Source organism: Taeniopygia guttata, chromosome 7, assembly GCF_048771995.1.
Source record: "Taeniopygia guttata chromosome 7, bTaeGut7.mat, whole genome shotgun sequence".
Classification (NCBI taxonomy): domain Eukaryota; kingdom Metazoa; phylum Chordata; class Aves; order Passeriformes; family Estrildidae; genus Taeniopygia; species Taeniopygia guttata.
Genome location: NC_133032.1, coordinates 34406960 through 34426196, shown reverse-complemented (window position 1 = coordinate 34426196; position 19237 = coordinate 34406960). Strand labels below are relative to the sequence as shown.

The 19237-nt window shown below is 36.2% G+C and overlaps 1 protein-coding gene across 4 annotated transcripts in view; it reads left to right on the top strand.

Moving 5' to 3' along the window:
- LRP1B (LDL receptor related protein 1B) overlaps positions 1-19237 on the top strand; it is a 630666-nt gene that overhangs the window by 585934 nt on the left and 25495 nt on the right. For all 4 annotated transcript variants that reach the window (XM_041717598.2, XM_032749504.3, XM_072931733.1 and 1 more), the window contains 5 exons: positions 744-860; positions 2512-2685; positions 3198-3323; positions 7758-7922; positions 16276-16437. In XM_041717598.2, coding sequence (XP_041573532.2) covers positions 744-860; positions 2512-2685; positions 3198-3323; positions 7758-7922; positions 16276-16437 — 744 coding nt within the window. The remainder of the gene's footprint in view (positions 1-743; positions 861-2511; positions 2686-3197; positions 3324-7757; positions 7923-16275; positions 16438-19237) is intronic.

Genomic DNA, 19237 nt, shown 5'->3' with positions numbered 1-19237 from the left:
TGGTTTCAATATTTTCTTCAGGCTGAAGTTTTTAACATGACCTAAAATGGCATATTAACCATTTAATCTTCCTCTGTGAAGCATGGACTACTTGTTTTAACTATTTAATTATTGCCTAGCGGCTGGGTATTTATCATGTCATTGATATTTTATTCTCTTTTGTTTTCTTTTCAGATACAGATAAATATATATGTATATAGCTATACATCTGCCGATATTGCTGTTTAAGTCTTGCAGCAGTACTGTAGTTAAAATAATCTGATTTTTAATTCTGCAAGACTGCATGGGAAGTATTGGTGGTAAAAATGAGAACAGAATTAAATATGTGTGGAAGCAGGGTGCAAAGACTCCATGAATTCTGAATGCCTAGTTTTTAACATGGGATCACACTGGTGCAATTGGCATCTTAGATTTTGGTTGGGAGGACAGGTTAGAGGACTTGACTCTATATTTAATTCCCACCTGATATTTCTATCCGTATCTGCTGAGGAGAATGGGTTAGAAAAGGTGCTGACCTTGGGCAGAGGAAGGTAAAGAAGATAAAAAACCATGGTTGCCCCAAGGGAAAGATTTAAGTGAGAGCTGTAATATTTTATTCACTTAGTTTTCCAGTCAAATCTTTTCATTGCTGCAATATTTTGTGTACATAAGAATATGAATGACATAAAAATGTAGAGTTATAGAAAAATATTGATTTTTTTTTCAGGTTTTATGTTCCTATTTGAACTTTATCTCCTTTGTAGGTCTCGTAGTTGATCAGTTCAGCCAGCGCCTGTTCTGGGCTGACTTTGAGTTATCTGTTATTGGCAGTGTTCTTTTTGATGGGTCCGACTCAGTTGTGTCTGTGAGCACAAAACAAGGTATGGAGAGCCTTGGTATAACATGATTCCTATTTTATTTTATCTTATTTGGCTGAAGTTCCACTCTTCATAGGAACTATGTAAGCAGAAAGCAGTGATTATTGAGTAATATTTTGTGCTTTTGTTAGACAATGCTTCAAAAATTATCTAAGCAAGTGTTTTAGATAAGATAAAGGTAATTTCAGCTTTAAGATAATCTAATAAATTTACCTTAGGGGAACAAAGATTCAAAGATATGTGTGCAGTTCTCCAAGTTTAGGTACTATTGAGTAACATTGTGATTAATATTTAGGCTCAATCTCACTTGGACTTAGAGCTGCATGCATTGAATTGGAGTTTTAGGGGCTGTAGAACAGTTGATCTGAATCAGTTCTGGGAGAATAATGGGCTTGGCTTTCAGGTCAGGGAGTAATCACAGAATTCTGCTAACAGAATGCAAATGAAAGTTCCTTTTGATAAAAAAAGGAGATTCTGGTGAAGCAAACTGTTTTCAATTGCACAATGGCTTTTTAACAATTTGTTAAGTAAGAAATTTATGACATTTAAATAGCAAATAAAAGGGACACATTAAAAAAAAAAAGATATGAAAGCAGCCTTTTGGGGAGGATTGCTTAGTGGGCAGCTGGTTCTGGAGAATTTCAGGGTGTTATTATACCTGGTGCTACTGAGTGTTTTAACCCAGAATTCACCAGGATATTCTGGAATATACCAGGAGGAATTTCCCATAATCCCAATTGGACAGAACAAGTTTGAAATCATCTTATTTTGATTTAAAAGTATTTTATTCCACAATTTGTATCAATATACATGAAGATAATCATCTGAATAGTGTAGGGGTCTGACCACAAACTCCTCTAGCACTGGACCAAAGGAAAATTGTGGGAGCTTAGAAATTGCTTTGAGACTAAACCTTCAACCCATTGAATTAAATAAGCCTTAAAGAATTAATAAAAATTCATACATATTTTTTTTGAAAATGAAATACTGAGTACCAAGCACTGAGAGCATGAAAGAACAATAGGAAGAAATAAAGGCTGACTGATGAAATTAAGAAAATACAAGGGAAATACACCAGGAAATCCAACTGATGGCCTAATAGGCCCTCAGAGCTCTTAAAAATGAGGAGTTGGTAGAGTTAACAATTTCTTTTGCATTAGTTTACTATAATTATGAATTAAAACAAGTGCAGGACAAAACCTAGCATTTCAAACATGTTAGGAAGGAGCTGAAGAAATTTTTGTCAGAATAATTTCTTTGATGTTAAGCAAAATGACCTCTTTCTTCCTTGTCACATACATCTAGTTAAAGTGTTGGACCTAAGGTACAACAAGTAGAACAAGTCTATTCTAATTAGTGAGTTGTTACTATGGAGTTTCTGGGGTTTTTTTTCCAATGATCGGCCAATTTCTGAGGCTCAGTTTTGTGGAAAACTGATAAAAATCTTGACATTTAAGCTGCCTGCAAAATGGGAAGAGTTCCTTTGAGAAAGATTGCTTTATTAAAGATAATTTTTGTGAGGACCAAACAAGCTGTCTGAAAAATAATGTCCTTAGGTGTTAATCACAGTAATGAATTAAAGTTTTTATTTTTAAAATTGTTTATTATTTGAATATGAATATGTATTTGCATTTGCTATCCATTTTTACTCAAGGTTTACTGCATCCACATAGAATTGACATTTTTGAGGATTACATATATGGAGCAGGCCCTAAAAATGGTGCATTTAGAGTGCACAAGTTTGGCAAGAGCCTTGTAGAATATCTCGGTGTGGATGTTGATAAAGCAAAAAGTGCCTTGATTTTGCACCGCTACAAACAAACGGACTGTGAGTAAGCATAATTACTTTAAATTCAACATCACCTCAGGGTGGGGGAAAAAGTAACCAAGTTGTGTAAACATAAACCAGAGCCTGATTGTACAAACTGAAAATAGATTTCGTCATATTTCTTGATATAATTTTGATGCATTTGCACCCATTTGAAAGGACGCTGGACAAATTTGTACAGAAATGCCTTTGGTACCTGCACTGTAACTGAGGTAAAAAAAAAAAATTAGAAGAAAGATGAATAACAATTCCTCTAGCCAGAAGCAGATTAAATTTTTTACTCCATGTAGCCAGTACATTTTTTGGTAATGGAATAAATTCTGTCCTTCTGTGGGTCTTGCATTGCTTTTTGAGGGAGTGGATTCACAGACTTGAGGATGTCCTGGGAAGTGGAAGTGTATCAGAATTTTTGTATCTGATTATTTGTCTTTTCTTGGCTTTAGAACATAGCTGTGAATGTATTAAACAAAAAAAAAAAATCAATATTTCTAATATTTTGTCTTTTTAAACAGTGCCTAACCCCTGCTTGGACCTGACATGTGAATTCATTTGTTTACTCAACCCTTCTGGTGCAACATGTGCTTGTCCAGAAGGAAAAGCATTGATGAATGGAACATGCATTGATCAGAGCCTCCTAGGTAGGTACTGAAAGCTGCAGGAAAACCAGAAAATAAACAGCTGGTCAGTTTTGGTCATTGCAAAAAGCCAGGCTGGCTGTTAGTGCAGAGTTTGTGGTGTTCAGTACACACATTAATTAGCTGCAACTGAAAGGTGAAGAAACAAAATCGCTGATTCAAAAAAAATATTTCCCCTGCTAATATTCATCAAAATGAAAAATGAGCTTTCAGCTTAACTGATACAAGATGATACTTAAAAGTGAGTGGGTATAAATACTGGCCAAGAGAAGTTTGAAAAGCACTGAGGTGTTTTGGATCCCAAATTAAACGTGAGTCATTCAGGAGAAAAAAACACTGCAGCAATGGTGAAAAGGCAGTGAGAGCAACATAGCAAATAATAATGACTTTGAAGTAACAGTCAAAGAAAGAAAAAAAATCTGCAGCATTTTTATCTAAAGTTATATATTCTGGGAACCTCTGTAATGACTAATACTGAGACACAGGAAACCAGAATTCATGAGAAAAGAGCCTCTAAGTTTTTGCTGTGTTTTAGGGATGGGGAGGGAATTTTTTCCACAGAAGATTATTAAGTACTTTAAAATGTCCTTAATTTAGGCCAAACCTAGCTTGATCACACTGCTGGAATGATTTCTTAGCCACCTTGAATTTGTAAATATTTCAGAAATCACAGAATAGCATTTCTTGTGTGTATTATGTGTATTAGGATGTTTTCCTGATGTTTAATTCCAGGCTCAGAAGTGCAAGTGATGGATATTTTGGTGAGATCCTTTGTGCTTAAATTGCTCAGTTTATCAATTAAATTAATTTACCTGAAATGTCATAATTCTCTGTAGAAAATCTCATTGATCTATATGCCTAGTCTTTAAATATTGAATTAACAAGACTGTGTTATAGTGGCTCATGCTTTGGTATTAATAACATTGTCCAACTCTGGACACAAATCAGTCTGAACACCCTCCCTGCCAAGTGTCAGCTCTTTGTCCATCTCAGGAGGACACGTGTCAACAATTTCTGCTGTTACAGAACCACCTAAAAATTATTTCAAATTACCCATAGTTACTACTTAGGTGTTGAAGAATGGACAAATACAATAAATTTGTTTTCACTGCTGACTTGTACCAGTTTGAACTCATAATTTCAGTAGTGCTCCATTTTCACTAGTGGGCAAAGGATTATGCTGTGGTAATGTTTTCAGGAGTGTGTGTTTTTATTAAAGAGAGATCTGAAGAGGTTTTTAAATGACTTGTGATAAATTTTTATGGGTAGACAGAAAATGCCTAGAGAAGCACTTTTAATATATTGATAATTTTCTGTACCTTCCCATGGCTGCAATATCTGTTATGACTTTTTTACAGGCTACTGAATAAGTGTTTCCTTAGTTTTTGTTTAGAATTATATTTCAAGTAATGCTTAATGTAGGCTTTTTCTTAGTTTTTCTTTCATCTGTGTTAATAAAAGGTGTGTATTGTGTAAATGGGGGAGAGGAATGGAATATCAAAAAATTGAACAAGTGAAAGAAAAAAATGCCAGTAGAGTTCACAAAGCTTTGATTTGCTGTTTTATCAGTGTTTCTTTGTAAGATTTTCCTTTTGCTTCCAGAAAAAGGGAAGAGTCAAAGATGAAGCTGATAAGACAAAGTCTATTAACGTTTGTGTCAAGCACTTTTACTGTGAAGAAAATCATAAGAGAAATGTCAAAACAAAATTCTTTGATTATTTATTAAAGACATTAAGATTGAAATCAGCAAAACAAGGCAGCTGAAGACTAAATATCCAGATTAGGGGAGAATATATAAAATTATATGATGTATAACCCTTTCTTTCATGTTAGAGATTCTCTAGCTAGACTAGAGGTAGGATAACAAGTGAAATGATATACCTCTGTAATTTCAGAAGTGAAAAGAAAAGCTGAGAGGTCTTTGAGTTTAGCAAGCTCAGAGCAGCACTGAAGACGAGTTAGAAACTTTTCTGGTTTTGTCTTTTTAACAAGTTTTTTCCAAGGGTGGGCACTTGCTAGACTTGTTCCCACTTCTTCTTTCTGAGGTATTTATTCAGTAATTCCAATTAACTGCATTCAGCTTTTTCTACTAATTCTTCTGTATTTTTCTCCTGTATTCCTTTTCTTCCTGTCTTTTCCTATGGAATTGTTCTGCTCATGTCTCCCACACAAAGGCAGGCATGTCATCCCCTTTTGTACTCAGCTGATGTGAATCAGTGTAATTTGTTTCTTGTATTTACCTCCAGACAACAAAGCAGCAGCATTAAACCCCATATATTGTTCAAGTTTAATACACTATTTTAAAACTGCCTTTTCCATTGCATCTTTCAATCTTCTTTCTCAGCTTATTGAAAGTCCAAAATTGCTGTATTACCATTTCTCTGTTTCATATTAGAGTTGTACTGAAAGTCTTGAATTCAAAATGTTTCACAGAGAACAAAATCATTAGTAATTTCCATATTTTCTGCCTAATTTTATATCTTAATTATGTGGAATTGCTCTAAAAGAGAAATAGAATATGTTTTTAATGCATTATCAGAAAGGTTCATAAATATGAGCAGTTGTCTGTACTTCACTGTTATTTATTCTGTGTTTGCCAAGTTCTGCTCCATAAACTCATGAGTAATGATAAGTAAAACAGATAAGATAAGCAAAACAAAAATAGACCTTCTCTCCAATAAGATATGCTACATTATCCATTCAAACAACTTCTATAATGAGTAACCGAGGAATGGTTCATGGAACATCAAAGGATTTAATGAACCACCCAAATTAATAAAACACTGAAGCATCCTCAAACTCCCAAATACAAAGTAGCTTTCTTACAGAAATTGCATATATACAGGTGGATACCAAAAAATCAAGTGGAAACAGGATTTCATATTTTTATTGTAAAACTCGGGAAATAATGAGGTGCCACTCAGTCCATCACGGAAAATTTAGTTGCAGCTTAATTTTAGAAAGTTACAATTTTCTGAAGGATGACAGTTTCCAGAAGTTTTGTTTAAATAGGTTTGATCCCAGGTTTTGTGTCTGCAGCATCTCAGCGCTGGCTGTGAAAAGAGGCGCAGACCTTGCTGAGAAGGGGTTCACACAGGCAGGAAAGAGAGACTTGGGAGCATCCAAACAAAGGGCTCTGCACAAGCACAGTTGTGTTCCTGGGTTTTACAGAGTTCTTTCTGGAGAGAACTGGTTAGGTAGAGAACATCCAACACTGCTAAGCTCTGCACTTGCAACACAAATTTAAATTTCATTAAACCCCAAAGGAGGTGCTGTGCCTGTGCCATGCCAATCAGTGTTAGACCTCAACCAGAAAGGGACAAATTGGAACTTGGACTCTTTTTCATTAATTGTTTGACTAAAGAAGATGAATTCAGCAACACTGCTGCAGCTGGTGGATGTATTATTGAAAAGTTCTCAGTACTTGTGGCATCTCTCTTGGCTAAATTCCTGGATTAGTTAGGAAGTTGTCTGGCTTCACAGAATTGTTTTGCTACGTGACAAATGAAGTCTCGTTGCTCAAAGTATGATTTGGGCTGGAAAGGTGCTTTCCTGCTTCTTTCTGATTACAGTTGTTTGTATGTTTGAGCATTATATGTGTGCTCATCTATAATTAATTTGCTGTTGTTATCATTGAGTGATTTTGTACCTTGTTCATTGAAATTAATACAGGTTTACTGTTCAAAGTGTTTCTAAGAGAGGCACAACTCTAATTACACAAGAGCTTTACATGAGGACTGAATCTGGCCTGATCAAAGTTTGTGTCCCTTTATACCTCATCACTAAGAGGTTGGCACTGCTGCCATAAGAAATAGAATTGCAGAGCAGTAGGCAGCTTCCCTTCTCAGGGATTTTACAGTCTGAGCAGAAAAAAAATAAATTAGCAGAAAATATGGCTTAGGAGAAACAGGTTTGTATGCAAATACCAATTTTGGAAGAGGATTTAAAGGCTAAATAATTTCCTTTTAAATAATTTGGATGGGGCTTAGTTAAGAAGGCTGTTAGTTAGCAGAGAATATGGAAGAGAAATCCAAAAAGGGCTAATTAAAAAGGGCTGAAGTCACGAGAAAATGACTGAGAAGTTTTCTGAGGTCTTCAAGATGAAGCCAGCATTCAGTTTTCCAAGTCTCAAACTTGGAATTATAATTTCAAACAAGAATTCATACCATCATTACTCACTTAGATCCTAGGGAGGCCAGCCTCCCTGTGACATGCAAGAGCTCCCACCAGCTCCTGGGAGCTTTTCCAGGGTTTATGGTCCCCAAATTTTGGGTGTTTTTCTGTCACTGTGGAAAGAGAAGGCATAGTTACTTTCTCCTTTCTGCAAAGTGATATTCTGCCCCTCGCTGACAGAGATCCATGGCTGTGCTTTATGCAGGGGTCTGTTTTGCCATTTCCTGGAGCTGGTTGTTGAAGCTGTGTGTGTTCTTGCTGCAGATGACAGCTGTAAATTAACCTGTGAGAATGGAGGGAAGTGCATTATCAATGAGAAGGGGGATGCCCGGTGCCACTGCTGGCCAAGTTACTCTGGTGAAAGGTGTGAAACCAATCACTGCTACAACTACTGCCAGAATGGGGGAACCTGTGGGGCTTCTCTCCTTGGTAAGTATTTCTGAACACCTCTACCTTGCTGTTATACCTGCATTAAACATGCTTGAATTTGTTCCTTTAATTTTTTTAAAATTTTTCTCTTTATTTGCTTTGTCTGTACTTAAACAATATGCAAAAAATAGCAGCAGATTCCACACATATTCTTTGTAATCAGTAGGGCTTTACATTCACTTATCTGGGTGTTTCAGCACAATTAAACTGTATACCAGAAAAGGGAGAATATAAAGAATATAAATATTCAGTGTAAAGACTCAAGTGTTGTGGTGTAGCAGTGGAATAGTAAAGCACAATGTCCAGTCAAACTAACACTACAAAAAAATCAGATTTTGTGTTCTGTAAATTTATATCAATTCACTCCCTAAATTTATATGTGCATACACAGAAATATTTGCTTAAATACCTGACCTCAATCTTTTACCTTTGTCTTACTGGGTTTCACCAGATAGGAATTTTACTCACCTAATTCTCAGGAAGACTTTGTTGATGAGAACTCAGATCCTTCATTTTCCTGAAGGAATTTGAAATTGCATCTCCTGGGTTCAGGGGCTTTATCCTGTTAAAAAGCAGGCATTTGAGAATTGATCTTTGTCCCTAACACATAAGCTTTTGTGTCTTGTATAATGTCTGGGCTAGAGAGGAAAAGTGTAAAAACAAGTACTCTAAAATATAGCAATTCTGTAAGAAAGGAGAAGTAGAACTCTATTTTCTGCTTCAGTGAATATTTAAATATTTGATTCAAAATACAAGAGCTGGAGAAGAGTTTGCTACCTCCTTCTGAGAAGCTTTCATCTGCTTAAGATGCTGTGAATCATTTTCTCCCATGTGATGAAGTGGCTACCACCCTCTGAAAAAAGTCCAGGCACCTGACATTGAGAAGTTTTTGACTGCTCATCAGAGTTTCCTCCTTGTAATGCAGAATTCTGTATCTGAGTTTCCATGGCAGAGAAGGCTTAGACTGTAAAGATTTCCATGACATTCCTTACTAATTAATGTTAGCCTATGTAATTTGCTAATTTAGCCCCACTTGCTGGCTTCTCTGGAGCCTCCTCCCATTGACTGAGGCATGGTGGCAAAATTCCAAGGGAATGCAAGTCTAGTAATTTATTCTTTCAGTTCTGAGTCGTTGAGGGTTAATAATGTTGTTCATAATAATGACTAAATATCAGAAAATGAGAATTACTTCTACTGGAAGTTGATTAATTAGACTTTAAACTGCTCCTAACAGCTGATGGAACTACTGGCACAAGTGATAAGCAGAGATTTTTATCAATGTGTTGAGATCAATAAATGCTAAGTAAGGACATGCAAGTGAGTGGAAGTGATGGTTTAAATGGTGTGCAGAGCTTCCTCATCATCTGAAGAGAGGATGTTTATTCCCACATTTTTACATGTCTGGCATCTAATTGATTCTTTTGTGGGGTTAAAAGGCGTAATAAAATTAATAACTTGGCTCCTGGAACTCAGCTCTGTTGTGAGTCCTGCAGAGACCCCAGGGATTTATTTAATCCTTTTTTTTTGGCAGTAGCCACAGGGCTCACTCACCTCCAGCAGTTTGTTTTCCCTCTCCCAGGCAGCTCACACTTGCTGTGCTCACACAGCTATGCTATCGCATGGATATTTTTAATTTTCCTGCTAAATCCAGCCTCTGAAATCCCTCAGCCTTGCTAAACAATTAGTGCAGTAGGTTTGCCACCGGTGGGTTTAGGCAAGATATGAGCAGGGTCTACAATGCACTTTGTTGAATTCTTAACACGGGCCTGGGGAGGGCAGGAATCAGCCAGAGAAGGGCAGGAATCAGCCTGATGCTTGGTCCCAAATAGAATGACATGTCTGCACTAAAGTGCACCAGGAGAGCTTCATCTGGGGGGAATCTGAACCTTTAACAGCAGCTGAAGTTTATTGTACCACACATGAGCAAAAGTGTGCCTTTAAAAGCTGAGACCAACATAGAGCTGGTTCTGTGGTACCTGTGCTCACCCACTGATAGGAGTATTCTTCTACTGTGCTGGCTCCCTTTAGTTTCATCAAATTTTTAACAGCCATATTTCAAGTTAACCAGATGTCCTACCTGCCATTTCCAATTCATGAGGGTAGCCTTGCCTTGAAGCCCACACCATAACTTTCATGCGCTGGAAATGTGGAAAAAAGACCTTGTATCTTTCTAAATCACAGTGACTCCATCCAGTATTCCAGATAAAATGTTCAAGTTGATGTGCATCTCATCTTCCTTGCATGCCTAGCCTCTGGACCTGGTAAATATTCTATTAAGAGGAAATCTCTATTTCTTATCAGGCTGTATTTCTTATCTCTATCAGTCCATAAATCGTGTGTTACTGAAACAAACTAGCATGCCAGGGCAATGCCCCTTATCACAGTTTAATCCAGCCCATGATGTACTAAGGCTGTTACATGTTTTAAAGAGAGAAGTTACACTGGACTCCCCAAAAGCATTGAAAAATGTAATTAAACTGAGATAGCTTAATTCCTCAAGTATTTTTGCAGCACCATTTTGCCTTTCCAGTCGGTTACACAGCCCTTGAATAGGGCAGGACACTTTTAGCTGCAGGGGATGGACAAGCCCTTTGCAGTTGGACTCAGGGTGTGAAATCCAGACCAGCCTTCTCCTTGTCTCACCCTCCCAGGCAGAGCTGATCTGCTGTGCCAGGCTCATGTGACAGTTCTTAGTCTTTAGTTACTTTATTCTTGCACATTTCTACATGTAGGAATAAAAACTTTCTTTATTACCAGGAATTCCTCAGTTTCTCATTAATGGTTTTAGAACTTCAGCATTATATTTTGTCTAGATTTGTAGTCTGTGTTACCAGGTTGGTCTGTCTGACAGCAATAGAATCATAGAATCTTTAAGACTGGAAAAGAGCTCTGAGGTTGAGTCCAGCCCTCAATCCACTAAACCAGGTCTGCAAGTGACACACCCTTTAAATTCCAGTGTTCCAATAGGTATATTGCAAACTGATTTTGGTAAGGAACTCAATCTCTGTGAAGTATAAGATTACTATTTTAAAATTAAATCATCTCAGTATCATTTGACTTTGATCTGCTGTCTGTGCTCACAAACACCTCCTCAACAAGCAGCAGTCATCCTTCTGATCCATTATACATCTGACTCATCAAACTGACCTGCTAAACTCATGCAATCAAGTTCTACATGTTTTTACCAACCTTGCCTTTTCTTAAAGTGTATTTTTGTTCAAAATGATGACAATTTTTCCACTGGAAGTTGCAGAAACCATACGTGTACCAGTGCCAATCTAAACCCATCTGCAAAATACAAATGTCCTGTGATCATTTGAGCTTGCTTGACCCTCTCTTCCTTGCAGGCTTGAATTGCCCTTGTCAATTCTGACATATTATTCTAACAGCTTTGATAGAGTCAATCTCACAAGTGTCATTTTATGCACGTGGCCTCTGGAGAGCTGAGGGGCTGCCAGCAATTTCAGCCTCGTGAGATGATGCTTCCAAAGGGTTCCCACGGCTGGAAGCTTCCCCAGGAGTCAGGGAATTTCCTTACTGATCATTTCTGGCTCAAAAAATGAGGAGATTTCCTGGGAATTAATCTTGCTTCATATTCTGATCCAAATAAAATGATGCAGCATACAAAATACTCTTCTGGTGGATGTGTGTGTTCTAGTGAATGTGTAAATCCTCTTCTCGTTCCCCACCTAATATAGAATGGTAATGTGATAACTAATTAAGTAAATTGCAGAGTATTACTAATTTTTAAAACATGATTGTGCTAAGTCTTTGCTGGATGTGTTAAGTTGTAGAAGCTCATTATCTGCACACAAATGTTAATTTGTTAAACAAATCCCACTGGCAATTCAGGGATTATTCACTGTTGGCTTACTTAATGCTAAGCCTTTTGGCAAATTCCTATGTGAATGTTATATAGCCTGAGATTGGAGCAGCTTTAATTAAAATTTATAAGTTTACGACAGTTGTATTGAACTACAATAATTGAACAAAGCAAATGTCATCAGTTAATTAAAAGTACACATCTGAGACATGTAATTAAAAGTTTGGGTGTAATAATGAACACCTTCCAGTAAGCCAAATTAATGGGAATTTGGACAAAAAAAAGTCACTGTTACCATAAAAACACACTTTGTTTCTCCATGTAATTGAAAGCAAAAATATTGCAGCAATAGATTGCTGAATGTCTCAAACACATTAACTAAACTCATTCACAAAATCAGAGAAATCACTTTGTGCTATATAAAAGGTGTGTCTAATCATACAGAATAGTGATGTTTTTACCAAAATGAGTGAAAAAAAATTATGTCTTTCCTCTGAGAATATATGAAATATTCTGAAAGAATCATTGTGTATGAAGCAGATGTTATTTTGTATTCTATTTTATGAGCAAAACAAGGTGATTTGGTGCCTACTGAAAACGCTGTCAGTGAAGAACTCGTTTTGCTGATGCCACATGAGTCCCAGGAGTTTCCCAAGGCACTGGCAGCAGGACAGGCACCGTGGGCAGCAGGAGGGTCGTGTTTCCCTGGAGCTGATCCCAGGTCCCAGCAGAACCACCAGCACCAGCTCGGCAAGAGCAGTCCCTGAGACTGCTCAGAGATACTTAGAAATTGTTCTTTTCTCCTTTTCAATAGCACAGAGAGGCTCTGTATCTGTTGGGATAGATCCCAATCAGCTCACCTACTAATTATCTTCAATAATGCAGCTTCTCTCCCCTCCTATTGTTTCAGTAAAGCTAATTATGGTTCATCAACCACACAGAAATGAATTACTGTGGTTCCCACAGACTGCTGATAACAGCTCTGAAGGGCAAGATACTGCTTACAGACAGCTCGTGTAGAACCACCTCCATTTCTTTAATTGTGACAGCAAGTTAAATATTGAAATTAATTGTACGTATTCACACATAACTTCAAAGCACACATTGCTGATAGTGAATTTACCAGCGACTGGAAGAAATAAATAATGTAGTTTTTCATGAAGACATTCATCTGGATGGTGTCATTTTTCAAAACTTGCAGAAAGCTTACAAAAATAATGCTACTGACCTAGGTTTTTATTATTTTTAATTTTTTTTAAACTTTATTTTGTTATTGAAAATTCAGAATATTTCTCTGTTGCTTAGGCAATATCATCAATAAAAATTTATCTCCTTAGAATTCTAGCCCTTGAAAAATATATATAAATATAAGCTTAAGATATATGAATGAATTCCCAAAAGAAGTCACCCACATATTACAGAGAAAGTAAACCAAGATATTTATGAGCAATTTTTGAAGTTTATTTGAAAAGTTATTATATAGACAATAGTTATTATATAGCAAATTAAACTGGCAAACCAGGAGTAACTGCAGCCTCTTCATCCAAATATAATTGAATATTGAAAGATTTAATTCCGAGGTATCTTTTTATTTTTCTTTTTGAATGATTTATTTTTTGTAAGAAAGGGCAAAACTACATTTCTATGTCAAAAATTTCATCTGTTTTTTCATATCCTGCTGAAAATAACTAATGTCTTAGAGTCCCCAGAATGTATTCTCCTTTATTCTACTAAATTCTGTTCTGCATTTATTCCATGAACCACTTTCCAAGTGAATATTTTTCTACATGCTAATGTGTTGTGAATCTTTCTGCGGTGGTGAGGGTCAAGAATTCAGAGGGAGTTTTAATTCTGTGTCTGTAGAGTTCTAACCCTGAGATTTCATGACCAGAGAAGGTGCTGGAGCTCTCTGTGCATGAGCTCATCTTGCAATTTCTGCCATCAGGGTTATGTGACGTCTTGGTTACATGACTTTTTCCTTTGCAAACATAAATCTATGTTCTGATTCTATGATACAAAAACTTATGGCATTGTTTGGCATTGTTTAATGCTGCAGTTTTGTTAAACTGTCCCTGGAACCAATTTTTTTTTTTTTGTATCAGAAATAATTTATAAGAATAAGGCAAATGAAAATGTCATTATTAGTATTATTTCTGGTTCAGTCTGTGTATAAATAGGCAATGAACTGTTAGAATTACTGAAAGTCATGTTAAATTGAGTGACAAAAATGGGTTTTAGGCTATACTATATTAAATTTTCATTTAGCTGTCAGCAGTTTGGCATATTTATAAGTCTACTTTTTAAAGAATAGAATAATATTTTCTACAAACTTGAAAAATATCATTGGCTTATCATTTTAACAGATAGAGGAGTATTTATAATGAAAACTGATTTCAGACCTCCAGATCTATGTTCTATCACTATTTTATGGAGATTTTTTTACTGAAACACAGCTTCAGATGAAGGATTATGTGAAACCTTCTGTCTTGGGGGCAGAAATTTAAATACAACTGTATACATGGGGAAAAACAAGTGGAATCTGTGCTAACATCTGAGTTCAACATCTTTGATTTAGTGTTTAGATCACAGGGGACAGATATGAATAACCAGGCTGATGCATATTAAAGGAGTTGGAGCTATTTTTAGGTCAATGGTTTTTTTCCTGCTGTACTCATTAGTGAAAGAGACTAACTGATCTCATGGCCCTTAGGATGATTTGCAAAACACTTTAAATTAGCATAGCTTAAAATAGAAAATACAGCAAAGAATTACATGAAGTGTGTCATGTTAGAAGGGTAAGAAGTGAAGGAAAATGATTGAATAAATCATTCTGCATGAGTCAGAGAGATGAGACAAAATGAGGGTGCTTCACTTGCATTGAAAAATTCTCCAAAGAATTTAATATTAAATGATTACACAGGATTAAAAGAAAGGCAGACCAGAAGAAAAATCAGATTGTGGCATTTGTGGAATACACAGTTTAATCTTAATTACTCAATAATAGATCCAGCTCAGTGGAGAAGAAAGACCAGCAAGGTAAGCAGGGTTGCACACCTCAGAGTTTCAGATGCAGCTGTGGTGAACATCAGGAGGCAAGTGGATAAGTAAGTGTGGATATATTGGGTGGTCAATGGTAAAATCTGAAAGGTTATTTTTCCTGTTCATGCCTCTAATTCCAGTCCAGTGATTCTGTATCACACACGCAGTACATGATGTAGTTAACTTGATAAACACCAAGTCATGAAATGTTTTGGGTTGGAGGGAACTTTAATGCTCATCTTATTCCAACCCATCCTGTCTGTCCTTTTATTTCAGAAGGGTCCTCAGGTCCTGCTTCATCTTCATCTCTTTCCTTTCTGGGAAGCCAGGAAAAATAAAAGTGTTGAACGTTGTTCTCCATACATTTAGGAAAATCCTTAAAGCTGAATGAAAGCAAAGAGGAGGGTGGGGGAAAAATAATGTATTGCAAGTGATAATCAAGAATGAGAACAGTTTATTAGAAAGTGAGAAAGGAGATGGCTGGCTGGACACATTGGGTCATTTACCTGAAGATTATAAATGAGATAAAAAAATAAAGTCAGAAGATGGAAAAGTTTTAATGAGATCTAGAAATTTGTTTTAAAGAAGATAAGCCTTAAGAAAATAAGACGGGAAAGTGGAAGGGTTTAATAAAACAGTGGAATTGTAACAAAGCTATAAATCCTTTAGACATGAATTTAGATAAGGAAAAAAAAGGGAAAACTACAATAGGGAATGATCATAGAAGGAAAATGCATTGGGTTTTAAAGACTGTTTTAAAATCCTTTGAAAAGAAGTTGTAGACTAGGAGTTCATTGTGTGCAAATGTTCATCCCCAAGTGTTAACTGCTTTCCAGACATTGAATATTGATGTTTCAGTCATCTTTGGTCTGATGCCAGACAGCAATTTTTGTGTAACAGTCTTCATTATCTGAGAGGGGTGGCACAACAAAACAGGCACAGATACTTGTGGTATATTAAAATTTGTTCTGTAAAGTGTAGCTATTAGTGCATTAGTAAATATTTGGTTTTTTCATGTGATTGTATATCAAGGTTTGTAGATTTCAATATAATGTAGTGCACCCTGAAGAGACACCAATAGTGACCACACAGCTGTCTTCTGCAACAGGAGGAACTCATCATGGCAGGATGACTTGAACAGCTCAGTTGTATCTTAAATTCCTGCTTAGGACCACCTTTGAAATGATTGTACATTTTAAATAAAGACTTTTTTCTCATAAAAGAGTCAATGACTGCACATGCACAAGTTTAAAAATGCACAGATGCAATTTTTGAGTGCCCATATCTCCCAGAGACTTTTTTTGTTTTTCAAAAGTTCTGCATTCAAGAAATGTTTGCAAAGGCACGTTCTCTCAGCATCCAGGGAAACGCAGTTGGGCTGGAACATCGAAACTTCCTACTCTTACAATAAATCTGCATGGAGAAAGTGCTGATTATTGTTTCAATTTGTATTTATTTTGATGATAAAATGGCTTTCTCTGTTTTGGACAGGCCGGCCGACCTGCAGCTGCGCTCTGGGTTTTACGGGGCCGCGCTGCAACCAGACGGTGTGCGAGCGCTTCTGCCAGAACGGGGGCACCTGCAGTGTCACTGCTGGCAACCAGCCCTTCTGTGCCTGCCTGCCCGAGTACACAGGAGACAGGTGCCAGTACTGTAAGTGATCTCCACAAATTATTCCATCTGGGTTCCTAGGAAAAGCTCCACGCAATGGAAGTTTAAAGCCCGTGTGGGTGACCTTTTTTTTTGTTTTTTTTTACGGCATGGTGTGTTCAGGTGATCTTCGAGCATATTTCTCCCCTTCTACATGGCTGAAGAAAGAGCTTTTTTAAGAATTATTTGTTGTTATTTTCATGAATAAACCATAGAGTGGAGCAGTACAAGACAGATGACTTTGTCAGTAGCTGTGAGATAATTGTGTTAAAATCTTCTACTACAACTTGTCATGTGTTTTGTTATGCTGGTAATGAATTGACATAGTTGGTTAAAGAACCTTCTGGTGTCCCTAATCTTTGCAGACAAAAAAGTCTTTTAAACTGCTCCTTTACCTTCGTTTTCAATTTCAAACCCCAGCAAGCAGCACTTTGAGGATAGCTTTGAGTTTCACAATGCTGTATTCCTTCAGCTTGCTCAAAGATCACCCTGAGTATGGTTTCTGCCCCATCCTGGTGTTGGAATTGTAAAGGATTTCTGAATGTTACTCTTGTTTAATTCTCAGGACTTAGCTTCTGTCATTGTATATGATTTTCTGCCTGTTTTTTGATTCCACTGACCCATCAGTCTCTTCTCATCGAGATAGTTTTCTGAAGGCTTCCATGCCCTTAGAAAGGCTCTTCTCATTTTCTACAATGTCATCTAATTTTTCACTTCTTTACAGAGGAGTAAGAAAAGTAGATTATCAACCAATAAGTATTTTTCTCTTACTTCATTTATATTTCTTTTCTTGCCATGCTTTTGTATTTTTTCACCCATATCTCTTTTTAGTAACTCAAGAAATTTGAACATAATCTTCTATTTCTTCTTTTGGTCACTCATTTACAAATGACAGTTTGTCTTCCCCATGTCTTTTCAAAAATGATAACTAACAAGCAACCTTCCTTAAATTCTTTTACTGAGATCTGATTGATTTTTTTTCATTATCTCCTGCTTTTTTTTTGATTGTAACATTCTAAAGGCAAGGACTGTCATAGCCTTGTTAGACTGTCGTAGTGCTTGTCATAGAACATTAAATGTGAAAGCCATCATCTCTTATATACATTCAGTGAATTTGCTGAAGAAGGCCTGATTGAAGAAAAAAAGGGATGGGAAATTAGCTGTTATAAAGGTCTGGTTTAGAATTATCTACAATATAAAAGGATATTTAGTTTTAGAGAAAGGTCTGTCAGACAAGGAAAGGGATAGTGTGTATCTTAAATAGGATTTGTACTGAAGTAAACTGAATATATTTCCAGTTGGGAGACTATGAAATAAATTGAAACCTTCGAATGGAAAACCAGCAGTAATTGTGATTCTCTCCCCCTTGGTATTAAACAAACTGCATGAATCCACAAATAAGTATCTGCAAACACAATTGGGTATTTGAAAATAGTATAGCACATAAATCATGCACAGACAGACACACAGATTAAGGAAAAATATTTACTTGAGGCTTACCCAAAACCAAACAAATTGTTTCTAGTTGAATGCTTCTGCAAACATTTTTTTTTTTTTTTTAAAGAGAATTAATTTAAATGTAAATTCAGGAATTTAGGGGTACTTTTTAAACAGTGCTTATTATCAGATTTGGATTGTCTGGGAAACTGCCACAATACAGAGACTCAAAGACATTATAAAATACAAAATAAAATTTAGCTTTTGCTGATTTATAACTTTAGTCTTTGGGGGAAAAAAGAAAGTCTTACAATCTCCTAGAGTATTTTTTGCTGGCCAATAAGTTTTGTGAAATTATACCTGTCTACAGTTAATAATGTGTATATAAAGTCACAGCTGTAATTTTTTTGCTTTATTCACACATGTGCATGATCTTTTGCTTTATGAATTACCCTCACTTTATATGCCAGTTGGAATACATTAAATGGCATTATTGCAAAGATTGGTTGCCTCCCAGATGTTTTTTTTTCAGTCTGTCTTTGCTGTGATTGAAGGTAGTTCATATGCAAAGGATGACACATGAATGTGTGTAGGTATTTTACTCCTGCTCCCAAGCTTAAAATATTATTAGTAGGGTTTTATGGCAGGGAGAAGACATTTTCTTGCAGTATTACCATCTTGCAAAGACCTCATTTTCCCCACACTTATTGTCTCCAATTACCCAATGCAGAGTTTCTCCTGTGATTAGTTCACATAAGGGCTAATAACCTAAATGAGTGCTCCGTGTCAAGGCACTGGCATGGCTGAAATAAATTTAAGTGACTGAATTTACATAGAATTCTACTAACACTGTGCATGTTATTAAATACACATAAATCTGATGTATTTGAATGTAGCTCCCTGTTTTAAATTCCAGAAAAAGACACACAGAGTAGCTAAAGTTCATTTCTTGTATCATTTAAGGCCCAAACTACCTAAAAAATTGGAAATATTTTCATGCAGTTACAATCACTCAAAGTGGATATGGTGATCCCACAAGCTGTGACTTTGAAACTGAAATCCCTTTTTTAGGAGAAAAAAGAAATAATTTTGTGTTATTTCAGCCCAAATGTAGCATAAACATTTTAGATACTGCAGATGACTATAGGTGCTTGTGACTGCAATCAATCCTAAAAACTAATAATTGTTTTGGCATATGACCTTACTATTCCTATGTATTTGTGTTTTTGGGGTTTTTTTTGTTTTGTTTTTTTGGGTTTTTTTAATTTTTATGTACATGTAAACATATACCCCTTGCACTGTTTTTACATAAAATCACTTTCAGTATTAGCTTTCAAACTGCAGTAGTTTTTGTTCCAGAAACAGC